Source organism: Panthera uncia, chromosome C2 (genome assembly GCF_023721935.1).
Source record: "Panthera uncia isolate 11264 chromosome C2, Puncia_PCG_1.0, whole genome shotgun sequence".
Taxonomy (NCBI): Eukaryota; Metazoa; Chordata; class Mammalia; order Carnivora; family Felidae; genus Panthera; species Panthera uncia.
Genome location: NC_064810.1, coordinates 11171138 through 11185176, shown reverse-complemented (window position 1 = coordinate 11185176; position 14039 = coordinate 11171138). Strand labels below are relative to the sequence as shown.

The 14039-nt window shown below is 38.7% G+C and overlaps 1 protein-coding gene across 2 annotated transcripts in view; it reads right to left on the bottom strand.

The window, feature by feature from the left end:
• Nucleotides 1-14039, bottom strand: part of GART (phosphoribosylglycinamide formyltransferase, phosphoribosylglycinamide synthetase, phosphoribosylaminoimidazole synthetase) — a 31415-nt gene that overhangs the window by 8192 nt on the left and 9184 nt on the right. For both annotated transcript variants that reach the window (XM_049629275.1, XM_049629273.1), the window contains exons 3-14: nt 13303-13398; nt 12663-12837; nt 11315-11426; nt 10403-10471; nt 9743-9868; nt 7214-7301; nt 6904-6989; nt 6543-6711; nt 4235-4466; nt 2461-2555; nt 1595-1704; nt 1034-1232 (exon numbers count right to left, since the gene is read on the bottom strand). In XM_049629275.1, coding sequence (XP_049485232.1) covers nt 1034-1232; nt 1595-1704; nt 2461-2555; nt 4235-4466; nt 6543-6711; nt 6904-6989; nt 7214-7301; nt 9743-9868; nt 10403-10471; nt 11315-11426; nt 12663-12837; nt 13303-13398 — 1557 coding nt within the window. The remainder of the gene's footprint in view (nt 1-1033; nt 1233-1594; nt 1705-2460; nt 2556-4234; nt 4467-6542; nt 6712-6903; nt 6990-7213; nt 7302-9742; nt 9869-10402; nt 10472-11314; nt 11427-12662; nt 12838-13302; nt 13399-14039) is intronic.

The following is a 14039-nucleotide window of genomic DNA, read 5'->3' as shown; positions in this document are numbered from 1 at the left end:
TTTTTTTTAATGTTTATTTATTTACTTGGAGAGTGCGTACTTGAGCAAGAGTGGGGGAAGGAGGGAAGGAGAGGGAGAGGGAGAAGGAGAAGGGGGTGGAGAGAGAAAGAGAGAGAGAGAGAGAGAGAGAGAATGAATGAATCCCAAGCAGACTCCATGCTGTTACCACAGAGCTCAATGCAGGGCTCCATCCCATGAACCGTGAGATAATGACCTGGGCCGAAATCAACAGATGCTTAACCTACTGAGCCACCAGGTGCCCCTAAACTGTTCTAAGCAATCGTTGAAGGGGTGCCTGGGTGGCTCAGTTGGTTAAGCATCCGACTTCGGCTCAGGTCACGATCTCACTGCTTGTGAGTTCGAGCCCTGCGTCCAGCTCTGTGCTGACAGCTCAGATCCTGGAGCCTGCTGCAGATTCTCTGTCTCCCTCTCTCTCTGTTCCTCCCCTGCTCCCTCTCTCAAATATAAAATTAAAAAAAAAACAAAAACAACACTAAAAGACGGTTGAAAAGGCAATTTTGGCTGTTGGGACATATTTTCCACAGAAATGGTAATATAAAGAAGGTAGTTTCACCACTCGGACTACACGTTCATTTTGCTTCAAATTCTCATATATATTTAAGTAGTATTCCTGTGTTAGGTACATTTTATTCTTAGTATCACTTCAGTCAGGAAACATTAAGATTTAGAATGCCAGGAATCATCTCCTTCTGCTGCAGGCCAGTAAGCAGGAAACTGCTAACTCTGTCCATGAGGCCATTGAGAAAGATGGGGGTGGAGATGCTAAAGATCAGGGAGAAAGGCAAGGCCTGGCTCACAGTCTAGGAGTAGGAGTCTGGGGGACAAACCTTTGAGGAGAAGCTTGAGGGCACCAGGATCTAAGTTTTCTTCTGGTAATGTTATATATATTTTGTTTGCTTCATTTTGTAATCTACAGTTTTTCTTCTTATCTATATTGGTACCAATCGCGTTTATATACGGGGTAAAATACAGTAAGAAAAAGGATAGGAGATTAATGGATGGTCGGTCATACCAAGGAGAGCACATCCAGCTTTCCCACAGGCTCTGGCAATTCCAGCAACAACAGCTTCAGTTGTATCGAGGTCAAGTTTTCCACAGGAAAAGTAATCAAGGAAGAAGAGGGGCTCTGCCCCTTGGGCCAGAATGTCATTTACACACATTGCAACCAAATCTTGGCCAATGGTATCATGTCTATTACACTGCTGGGCAATCTAAAGAAGCACAATAGAAATGTCCACATAAGTGAATAAGCTCCAAATAATATCTTGTCAGTTTATCAGTGGAGGCTAATAAATATTGCTGCTCCGAGCACCCAAAGACAAAATACTAAATTCTGATGAGCTACTTGATCCAAAAGTATCCCATTTAATCCCTTCAAATAAGCTTTCCATCCAGATAGAGCCTCAACAACATTGTGTTCTCAGAAATATACAGATATTTTAGCCACATTTTATGGTTATTTGGTATAGTTCTCTCTAGTGCATATCAAGAGAGGAAAAATATGTATTTGATTTATAGTAAATTCTCTCTTAACTTTCCCAAAAGGCCTTTAACCACACAGGTGTCTGATTACCTTCAGTTTAGTCCCCACACCATCTGTTCCACAGGCCAGAAGAGGATCTTTGAAACCAGCTGCTTTCAAATCAAAAAGACCAGCAAAACCTCCAAGATCAACATCACAGCCTAATGGGGAAAAAAATTAAATACTTGCTGCATTTCAACAGATTAAACATGGATGTACAAACAACTTCTTCATAAGCATGGCTAAAACAAGAGCTGCTTTTCCTGAGAACGGGGGAGAACACCACATGCTCAAAGAATTGATCAAGAAAGTAATTAAATATTAAAGGAGCAGACATATCTAAGTTTAACATCACGGATAAGAAATGCTTTTCTTTCTTTTAAATGTTTATTTATTTATTTTGGGGCACCTGGGTGGCTCAGTTGGTTAAGTGTCAGACTTCGGCTCAGGTCATGGTCTCACAGATCATGAGTTCGAGTCCTGCATCAGGTTCTCTATTGGTGCGGAACCCGCAATGGATCCTCTGTCCCCCTCTCTCTGCCCCTCCCCTGCTTGTGCACTCTTAAAAAACATAATAATAAAAATAAATAAATAAAATATTTGAGAGAGAGTACAAGTGGGGGAGGGGCTGTCAGCACAGAGCCCAACTCAGGGGTCAATCTCAGGAACAGTGAGATCATGACCTGAGCCAAAACCAAGAGTTGGATGCTTAACTAACTGAGACACCCAAGCGCCTCAAGAAATGCTTTTCTTAGTATTATAGACAGGAAAGCAGAAAACTGGGTATGGCTTACATAGGACAAGACTTACAGGAACCTGGCATTAATTTGGAACATTTTCCTCAGTAAATTACAGATCAATTCTCAATGTCTCTCAAAGTTAATGAATGAACTAGCAAAGTATAGGCTCTGACTTACCTGGTCTGGAGGTAGCTTTTGCTAAAGGTTTAATTTTCTTGACCAGCATATTTCCAGCTGCAATGTCTACCCCAGATTTCTTGTAAGTCAGGCCCCTAAAGAATTAAACAAAACAAAGCACTTCACCTAAATGCCAGGGAAAGTTATTTTAATTTTAAAGTATTATTTAAAACAGAAGATATCCCTAGTGGTTTTTAGCTCTCCGAACACGGTAGGCCCCATCCGCAGATTTTAACGTGTCTAGGGCAGGCCCTGGAAATCGAAATGTGTTTAAATAACTTCCTCAGTTGATTCAGTTGTATCATCACTATTGAGAACTACTTCTCTTATTTCTTCTACAAGTATTCCTCACAGGCAGCTACATATACTAATATTTTGCCACAACATCTCTGTTCAATTTTGGTATGGGAAGGAAAGGAATTCTAAAATGGAGTAAAGAAAGTGAAGATGAGGATTATATGCACTCTACAAAGAAATCCCTGAATAATGAAACTGGACTCTTACTGCAATAGAGAATTGTGTAAGTTTCCTTACAGCCGAAGACAGTAAGAAACCAGATAGAAACACACAAGAGGAAAGCAAAACCAGATAATGATACTCAGTGCACCATTCCCTTCTAAATAAGGCCAACACATTGAACCAGTGCATCTAGAGATGAAGTTCATGAACAGCACTGGGAATTCAGTAGCCTTGCCTTACAAAAATGAGTACTTTGATCTACCAGAATGTAGTGATACATGAATAAGTATGTGAAATTTTGTTAGAAACACGGTGTCAGGGTACAAACAGAGTTGATGGCTTTGGCCATTAACTCCAATGAAATTAGCAGTCCAGAGTCATGCTCAAATAGGAAAACAAGTTCTACTGGTTTAAAAAAACCTTTTCTCAAGTAGCAGCTGGCATTATGTCCTCTCATTTTCTTCATCTTTAATAAACTCTAGTATTAAGACCACAGTCCCTTGAAATAGGTCATTTCAATGGAGAATCTATTTATTTTAAAATGAAAAATAAAACTTTTAGCATGGTATTTTAATGTTCTTAATCCTAAAAAACTTCCAGTATTTAAACTTTAAACGTTTGTCGAGAAGTTAATAGTATTAAGTTTAATTAAGTTACTAAAAATTTCTCATTTTGTCCTAAAACCTATTTATTTCTCACAGATGAACTCAATGAGTTGTAATTACAATATTTAATAAATTGAAACACCCACATTTGCAATTAATAGTTTATTGATCTTACAAAAAAAATAGCTGTATGTACCAACATATAAGGGGTCCAAAAACATATTTCAGTAATAAGTATAAACACAGTAAAAAATGAGACCGCCAAAATTTAAAGTATAATCAAATTAAGTTGCAAAATTACATGGCCAATATTTTCATCTTGAATTCTTGGACAAAACCAGGAACTAAGATAAACATACAACAGTAATGTTTAAATATATGATAACTCAAGGAATAAAAACCTCTTATCCCCATTTTTATTTATGAGTACCTGACAAATGATTATATATATTTAAAATATACAACGTGAAAAAGTCCTTAAACTTTTCAAACACAAAAAGGTACTATGAAGCTTTTTCCATTTCATCTGAATATTGTTTTAACTAGTTTTGACTCCAACTAAATGCAAATAAAAATCAGATCAGTCCCACAGAGAGAAATTATAGAATGACTTAGTACAGGGTTAATAGAAATTCGTACATAGCCATTTACACCAGTTCTGAAGTTGTGCTAGTTCTGAAGCTGTTTTATCACCTTGGTAGGAAATTTACCTGGGCTGTTGGAGATAAGCTATGGCACGAGAGCCAATGTCCTTCCTGTAAATGGCTCCCTCAAATTTTATAGCAGCTAGTCCTTTCTTGGCTTCTTCAAGGGCTGAAATGAGATTTTCCTGGATGGCTGTTACCGAAAGGACTCTACCCCCACTAGTCACCACTTTGCCATCTTTCAGGGCGGTGCCTGCGTGGAACACCTCCAGTCCTAAAGCTTGAGCCTCAGGAAAGCCTGTAAGAGAGCATATTTACATAATAACGGCAATCCATGCGTCTGAAGTAGTTTTTAGTTTTCATAAGGTTTTTAAATAAGATTTTTATTTCACTTAAATGAATCTTCACAGTAATCCCATCAGGAAGGAATAAAGCACCAGGACAACAAATAGACCCTCTCTCTTAAGAACAGCCCGTTCTGCTATTGGGTGACAGGTGTATTATCAGAAACCTGTGTTATCATAAGCCTCATGTGAGAACTTCTAATAGGGGAGGGAAAAAAGAAAAAAAAAAGAACCCAAGTCCTGAAAAGCTTAGGACCTAAACATAGAGGTGAACCTTAAACAATGTCAGGGTTAGGGGTGCTGACTTCCCTTGACAGTCCAAAATCCATGTATAACTTCTGACTCCTCAAAAACTCTACTAATAGTCTACTGTCCAACAGAAGCCTTACCAATAACATCAACAGTCGATTAATGTGTATTTTGTATGTTACGCATACTGTATGCTACATTCTTATAATAAGGTAAGTTAGAGAAAAGGAAATGTTATCAAGAAAGTCCTAAGGGAGAGAAAATGCATTTATGGTATATTGTGTTGTAAAAAAAAAAAAAAAAATCCACGTGTAAGTAGACTCATGCAGTTCAAACCCATGTTCTTCAAGGGTGAGCTGTACAGTTATTTTCTCCTGATAGGACATTAAAAACTAAAACTTAAAAGATGAAAAAAGGAAAAACAACAACAACAACAAAAACCCTGTAAACATCAATGAATAAAATCTTCATTTGATTACATCTTTTACTTTTGGAACTTCTTTTTTATCATAGCCATCTAAGTTGCTTTCTTCTTTAAATAACCAAAGGAATAACTGTAATGCAAAACATATTCTTAATCTTTTCCCTAATACAACAACTGTAAAATTTTAAGACAAATTTACATTTGGTTTCAGGCCCTGTCTAAAATCCCTAGCTTAATTTTCTTTTAAATTACTTTTAAACTCTCATATATAATTTTACACCTAATATATTATCTGACCATATTTTCTGTATTCTCAAGTGACCAACATGGGCAGCTTATACAAAGATAACCTCTTAATTAAAAACAAAAAAGAACAAAAAAAACCCCACACACTCTTATATATTCAGTTTGTCCTTTTTGGTCATTACTTCTCTTAGCATTGCGGTTGGTAACTTGTTAGAAGTCTTCCCTAAATGTTATAACACAGGGCATTCAGTTCCAAATACCTACTGGTGTTGGGAATACCTAATATTGCTGTGTCAGAAATGACTATTACACTTGTCACCTCAGTCTTGGGAAATTTCACCAATGTAAGTGATCTTGAGTCTATCCCTTCTCTTTGTTCATTTTAAAAGGCAATCGATTCCTACCTGCTCAGCTGCCACGTGTGGGACTCACAGGGCAGTGGACTTGTCTGGGCAAGGCAGGAAATGGGGTGTTTGAACCGATGCACTATTGGGGTCCTGAGGGAGGCCAAACTACAGCCTGCCAGGGATCATGGAGGTCTGCCTGCGGGCTTATGGCACTAGAACTTACGTGGCATTTTAAGACACTGTTTTATTTAGTATCATTTAACAAGAGATACCTCATTTCCTATAAAGGGAAACAGAAGAGAAGGCTATTGTTTTGAAACTTTTAATTCTGACATCCCAGTGACTATGGGGTATGCTGCAAATGGGAAGAAGGGGTGGGGTCTAGTTGTGATGCCTCTGGGATGTGTCTCACTGATGTAGCTTCTACCAATGTTCCTCTGACTCTCATAAATTCCCTTTATCTTCCTGGCTCTTGGAGGGTGGAAAAGAAAGAAACAGCAAGTGATATTCTAGAAACCTGGCTAGGCCTACTTAGGTCTTCTTGTGAGGAAGAGAAACTGATGGCAATTCTTTAAATACAGTAATTCTGGATATTTGAAACCCACATCCAACATGGTTAAAAATCCCTTCAAGGTTTCTGATGGCCTTATAAAAGGCCATCTGATGGCCCGTAAAAGGCACAGAGCAGAGCACGGGAGGAAGGCCTGCTGTAACACAGGTTACTTGTTGCACTCTAATCCCACCTTTGGTTCCTGGGTATTTACCTGTTATCTCCACACCCTTGGTGTAATCTCCTGGGTAGCCCTTACTTGCCATCACAACAGTTAGGGCGGTGCGGTTTTCCAGCCAGACAGGCAGAGATGTGTGGAGCAGGCCATCAAAGGTAGACTGAATCACTTCATAAAGATCACTTTTAAGCAGCGGGAGGATCACCTGGGAAAACATAAATCAACATGGCAACTGAGAGAAACTTTAGTTCTCTCTAGACATTTTACTCACTGAGATACCAGCAGAACCTGCACATATTTCTTAAAGGTAATTATTTCCAGGCTGATAAAATCCTGAGATTAAGAAACACATGTCAACAAAGTACCACTTTACACACTGTCTTTAATTATTACTCACTTGGCACTCTGGATCACCGAAACGGCAATTAAACTCCAGAACTTTTGGGCCATCCTTGGTCAGCATTATACCAGCATAGAGGACACCTTCAATGAAAAAGGAAAAGAGAAAAACCAAAAAACTATCATGAAAACATTGTATCGTGACTGAAAATTAAAGTATGTTTCTAACACTCGAAGTTTTGCACTAACCATGGCAAACTTTACAACAGGGCTCAATTAAAAGGTGGTGAAAAAAGAAAGTGGGGAAGTTTTGTCAAGGTGTAAAGTCGCTCCATGAATAATGCCCACAGTGACATCAGTGTGCTCACCTGTGTATGGCATACCCTCCTGCTGCATGCCATCCACTGTCCTCTGAAGAACTGTATTTTTTATTTTCAGCAGCAAATCCTTCGAAACCTGGGGATCATATAGGAATATTTAAATATAACTGGGTATTAAAAAAAAGTCTTATAAGCAGTACTATATGGGACGATGAAAACTATCATTTTTTACTACTTCAGATAAGCTGACTACTTTATTTACTTATTTTTAAATATTTATTTTGGGGAGAATGCAAGTGGGGGATGGGCAGAGAGAGGAGGACAGAGGATCCAAAGTGGGCTCTGTGCTGACAGGCTGACAGCAGCGAGCCCTATGTGGGGCTCGAACCCACAAACCTCAAGTTCATGACCTGAGCTGAAGTCAGACGCTCAACCGACTGAATCACCCAGGTGCCCCTAGGCTAAGCACTTTAAATTCATAAGCTTTTAAAATCTTCACATTGACACTTTAAGTATTTAGCCTTACTTTTATAAAAAGGAAGGAAAACCTCTGAGAGATAAAGCAGAAGCTAGATTATGTATTATTTACTGATCGGGGTCAGCTGCTGTTTTATGACTAAGTATTAAATCATCTTTACTAGTAAACCTATAGAATTCCAAACGTGTACACACTTAAAACTCACTAAAAAGAGTTTCCTAAACCATAATAATAATAAAAATGAAAAGTTCCCCTCCCACCTTGAGGCTCTTTTGTATCCTTCTAGTATATTCTATGCCTATTCCATAAGCCTATAAAATTAAGAATGTGAAAGTTTATAAATTACAAAAATTAGACCTAGACACAGTTTTTAAAAAAGATTTTACTTTTTGAAGTTTTAACTAATTTCTATACCCAACGTGGGGCTTGAACTCAAAACCCTGAGACCAAGAGCTGCATGCTTTATTGACTTCGCCAGCCAGGCGCCCCTAAAGATAGCTCTTATACTAAAATCACTTTTATTGAATAGTAGTTTTAATACTTATAAAACATTGGGGTGCTGGGTGGCTCAGTCGGTTGCGTGACCCACTCTTGATTTTGGCTCAGGTCATGATCCCAGGGCTGTGGGATCAAGCCCTACATCGGGCTCCCCACTGAACATGGAGCCTGAATAAGATTCTCTGTCCTTCTGCCTCTCTCCCCCACTTTCTCTTTCTAAAATTAAAAAACAAACAAAAATCTTACAGCTTTAAGTAAATCCTATTTTATTTTTAATCTTTTAATCAATAAAAGTGTGTATAAGGCACTACATATACTATCAGCACAAACAACTGTGACTAATCATCAGTGAAAAAAATGGGTGAGTTTCTGAAGTGCTAGTTCTACTTAAAAGACACCCAAGGCAATTCCTTATAAAAACTGTCCAAAAATTGTTTGGAAACATACTTTATGTACTCATTATGAAGTACAGAAACCATAAAAACAAATTATAGTCTGACATGGTTCTCAGTTCATCTTTCACACACACAGACACGCACACATTTAATGAGCACTTATGTGCTAGGCCTTGGATATCCAAAGATGATTAAAAAATAATTCTAGGGGCCCCTGGGTGGCTCAGTCAGTTGAGTGTCCAACTTCGGCTCAGGTCATGATCTCACAGCTCCTGAGTTCAAGCTTCGTGTTGGACTCTGTCCTGACAGCTCAGAGCTTGGAGCCTGTTTAAGATTCTGTGTCTCCCTCTCTCTCTGTTCCTTCCCTGCTTGCACACTCTGTCTCAAAAATAAATAAACATTAAAAAAAAAAATTTTTTTTTTAAATTCTGTACTATAATTGGCTCTCATGGGTTAAAAACAGGGTGTAGAGAGCAGGAGCTGGAAGGATTTCAAACCACAGTTCTTCAAGGACTTTAGAAAAGGTTTTCACTCATTCATTTATATATATATATATTTTTTTTTTAATTTTTTTTTTCAACGTTTTTTATTTATTTTTGGGACAGAGAGAGACAAAGCATGAACGGGGGAGGGGCAGAGAGAGAGGGAGACACAGAATCGGAAACAGGCTCCAGGCTCCGAGCCATCAGCCCAGAGCCTGACGCGGGGCTCGAACTCACGGACCGCGAGATCGTGACCTGGCTGAAGTCGGACGCTTAACCGACTGCGCCACCCAGGCGCCCCATTCATTTATATTTTTATACAATTTATTGTCAACTTAGCTAACATACAGTGTACTCTTGGCTTCAGGAGTAGATCCCTGTGATTCATCACTTACATACAACACCCACTGCTCATCCCAACAAGTGCCCTCCTCAATGCCCATCACCCATTTCTACTGCCCTCCCCCTATCCGCATCAACCCTCAGTTTGTTCTGTTTCTTATGGTTTGCCTCCCTCTCTGTTTGTAACTATTTTTCTCCTTCCCTTCCCCCGTGGTCTTTGTTTCTGAGTGAAACTAGAAGAGATACTTGTCATTTAATAGGAAATCCAAGTTGCTGATTAGTAGCATCACGTACAGAAAACAGACAGAAAAACATGGTCCAAGGGCTCTTTGAGAAGACCAAACCATGACTGCTGAACTTGAGCTTGACTTCTGGGAAGTACCTGAGGTGCCGGACAATAGGCTCCCATTCCCCCTGTGTTGGGGCCGTGATCGCCCTCCAGCAATCGTTTATGGTCTTGTGCTGGGGGCATGGGGGCCACGGTCTTGCCATCAGTGAAGCACAGACACTGCAGAGAAAACAACATAGTCCACTTATCTTAAATGGCAAAAAGTTAAAAAGAAAAAAAAAGGAAAAGAAAAACAACAACTTAATAAGGAGAACTAGATGTACCATAACTCTAATCAGGAGAAAAAAAAAATTTTTTTTTCTCAAGTGAGTTGAAACATAAGTAACCCTAAGCTATTTACATCAAGAATCAAACGATTTTGTATACTCAGTTTCTGAAGGGTCTGTAATTTTTGAGCGAGTTAGGAAAAAAAGGTAAAGCTAATTTCAAAGTGAAATATTTCAACCTTTCCCCCCTTAAATAATAGATGATAAAAACCCAAGTCCTCTACTGATATACTGGGTGTGATTAAGAGAGAATAAATTCTTTTTTCATTTGCATCCAAAATACTAAACATATACAAATTCCTTTGTAGGTGCTGGGTTTATGCTTTCAGATGAAGCAACCAGAATAAATAAAATCTTTTTGGGGCTCATAGATCAGGTAATACAACTTCTCATACTCTGTAAGAGCCCAGAAGATGAATACACTTACAGAAACCTCTTCTCCTTCAAGAAGTTCTTCAATGACAATTGTTTCTCCAGCTGCTCCATAAGCTTTCTCCTTGCAGATGAAAAAAAAGAAAGTTAAGCTTTTAATATTTACTTAATGGACTGTTGTCATTTTTCACAATTTCTATTACGAACCAATTCTAGTATTGTAATTTCCCCTTCCTTTTCTGAAAGCCTCAAAGGAACATATGAATGTTTTCTTTTTTGTTTACTTATTTAAGTAATCTCTAAACCTGATGTGTGGCTTGAACTCACAACCCTGAGATCGTGACCCTCAGACCCTCCGGCTGAGCCAGCCAGGCACCCCATATGAATGTTTCCTATTTTGTCAAGTGGCAATGATACAGAGCTAGCACTGGTATAGATGAAATGAACACATCATTAACACTCTTCTGGGGATCTGGCTTTCCAGTTTCAAATAATGTAACAGAGAAGCAGATTTTTTTCATCATTACCATTTAACTCTTATGTGTGATTATAATTAGAATATGCTTGCCTAGAGAATCCTGTGAAAATATATTTTGACAAGGGAGATCAATAACCAAGATAGATCATAAAAGAAAAGTAAGGGTATTAATTCAATGCTTCACTTCTCTTAGACCTGGGACATAACAAATACTTGTCTTCATCGATGGCTGAGAATTTGAATGTTCTGTAGTCTGAGGATTTTCTACCTTCCATAGCAGACAATAAAGCATGCTACAACTTACTTCCAAAGAATAGCATCATGGTTTAGCCATCAGTGTAGATTTGTAAAAAGCCTTTTATAGAGATGGATTATAATACACAGTATTACAACAAATAACTAATGGGTTTGCTAGACTGTGTCCTTGTGACATAATTCATAAACTTACAAGTATTCATCACAGTGTGACTTTTCCAGAGAACAACCTACCTGCATGATCTCCTGTACAGCCCTGCAGGCTTCTTCTGTGCTCTTTGCAACAATCACCCCTTTCCCAGCTGCAAGACCACTGGCCTTCACAACCAAAGCAGGGAAGTCTGCACTGTAAAGATAGAGTCATCTTCAACATTCAATAAATCCTTACAAAAGTTTAAAATGCTCTAGGATGTTGTAATGATAAGCTATAGCAACTGAAAAGCAGAAAGAAAAAAAAGTGCTTGTACCGACATCATTTTGATACTTCCTGCCAGGATTTTTTCCCCTATGTATTCCTTTAGAGTCGTGATCATAAGGTACATACAATTTTGCTTTTTTCACTAATCATGAGATCATATAGGCAAGGTCTTTGGAAACTGAAGCAACTGTATAGCACAGGTATGGAATGATCCTTAGGAATAAAGTAGTGAATTGTACTCTCATTCTAGTAGAAGATGTAACTGTGTAAGACCAGTGTTAAGTGTGGATACATAAGTCGTTTCTGAGAGTACACAGAAGAAACTGTTCTTGGTAGTTTCTTCTGTTGGATGGGAGTGGAGATCCACAAGGAGACTTACCCAAAATAAGTAACAAAATTGTTACTTACCCAAGTCATCTGGCTATAAGAAAATAATAACATTCAGTGTCTAAAAACCCTATAGGATGAAAAATAATGAAACTGACTCAACTAAAAGGAAAACATACCAGATAAAAGGGAGAAATGTCAACAAAAGGGCAAAGGCATGTACCTACGATCATTTGTTAATTGCTTTATGTTTTTATTTTATCTCTTTTGAGAGAGACACAGAGAGACAGAGCGAGCGAGCTAGTGAGCAAGTAGAGGAGGGACAGAGAGACGGGGACAGAGGATCTGAGGCAGGCTCTGTGCTGACAGCACAGAGACGGATGCCTAGCTCAAACTCACTAAGTGTGAGATCATAACCGCAGTCAGACGCTTAACCAACTGAGCCACCCAGGTGCCCCTAATTGCTTCATATTTTTAACACAACAAAGAACAAGAATGTTTCGTCATTTTAGATCTCAGTCCAGGTGGCAGAAGGCTAAGTGAAGATTCCTCACTCTAGTTAATTATTTATGACAAAGCCAATATCCTTTATGTTGTAAGATGCCACTGTGTCAGTTTGGCTGTGAAAGGAGAGCCTGACTGCCGAATCAAATGTTATCTTTTCCCTTAGAAACTCTTCACTTATATTAAAAAAATTCTTCTTTCTGCAAGGCCACAGAGTGTACAACTATACATGCCCAGGGTCCTAACCTACACAGCATGAGTTCCGCCCCCCCCCCCACAATTATCTTACTATAAACCTGTGACACAAAAGTGACCTGTGTATCTTCTAGCTACCTCATAATGAAGCTGCAGGCCTCCTCAGGTCTGGTGAAAGCTCTCCACCGTGCGGTCGGGATTCCGTGTCGGTCCATAAACTCTTTGGCAAATCTCTTGCTGGACTCTAACTGAGCTGCTTCTGCTGTGGGACCAAAGCATCGCACTCCTGCAGAGGTCAGGTTCCCAACAATTCCTATTGATGGAAACAGGCAGCCTTAGGTGAACCAAGGTCTCTGTAGGGCCTTCTGACTCTGAAGAATCACGATTAGACTAAGTCTATAGGGACATAAAGCAGATAAGTAGTGGCAGGAAATAACTAGATTATTCATATTGTCTCCAGGATAGAAACAGAAACTTTAGTACCATGTGATTCAAACCCAGCAAAAATTATTTGCTGGAGTCAAGTGCAGGATTATTAAATGGACACCAGAACAGAGCATAATATGAACACAGAAAATGTTTCCCACAGTTGCAGATTTGATCTTTCATTCATCACATTACTAATACATTAGGGAAAAACACATAGAATCCATACATTTCAACAGGGTGAAAGCTCTTTTTCCAATGTGATACAAGATTAAAAATCCTCATCTTAGATGATCTCTAAGCTCCTGTTGGCAATGCATATATTATATTGATAAATAGAAACAAACTTTACCAGCAGCCAGAGGTGCCTCTGGTCCAACAACTACGAATTCAATGTTCTCATCTTTGCAGAACTGAGCAAGGGCAGTGTGATCACTTATCGAGATGGCTGTGAACAGAAAAACAAACCCATCTCACTTGATAAAACATTAACAGTCATGCTGAAAAACAAGGACTTTATTTTTAGATGCCTATTAACTATTGGTTTTCTTTTACGGATACAGATGATCGTTTCACTGTGAGATATTCAGAACCTACTGCATTAAACTAACAAACATAGCTCAGTCCTCCATCACTACAGCCAGTTAGATGACAATACCAGTCAGCTTCCCAAAGAGCTATTAAAAGTCCTTTGTCACATTGATTGTAAGCAAAAAATGTAACACAGGATATATTCAGAAACTGTCTTTTAATGTCATTTACTCAAGATTTACTGAGAACCACTATATGCTAGATTCTATACTAGTCACTCGGTTAAGATACTAATAGAGTCCCTACACTTAGGATGCTTGTGTGGGAATTTTGGGTAATAAATATGCAAGCAAAAAAAAAAAAAAAAGAAAACAAACAAAAAAAACCCAAGTGTGAACAAATCAGGCAAATTTGATGTCAGGTGAATTGGGAGGCTATTCCAGGAAGGGTCTTTGGGCAGAGATGTGTAAGGTACGAACTGAATGATAATTTTAAGACCTACCTTCCTTCTTCAACCCATAAGTCAGGTAAGTTTTCTCAATGGAGTTCTAAATAATT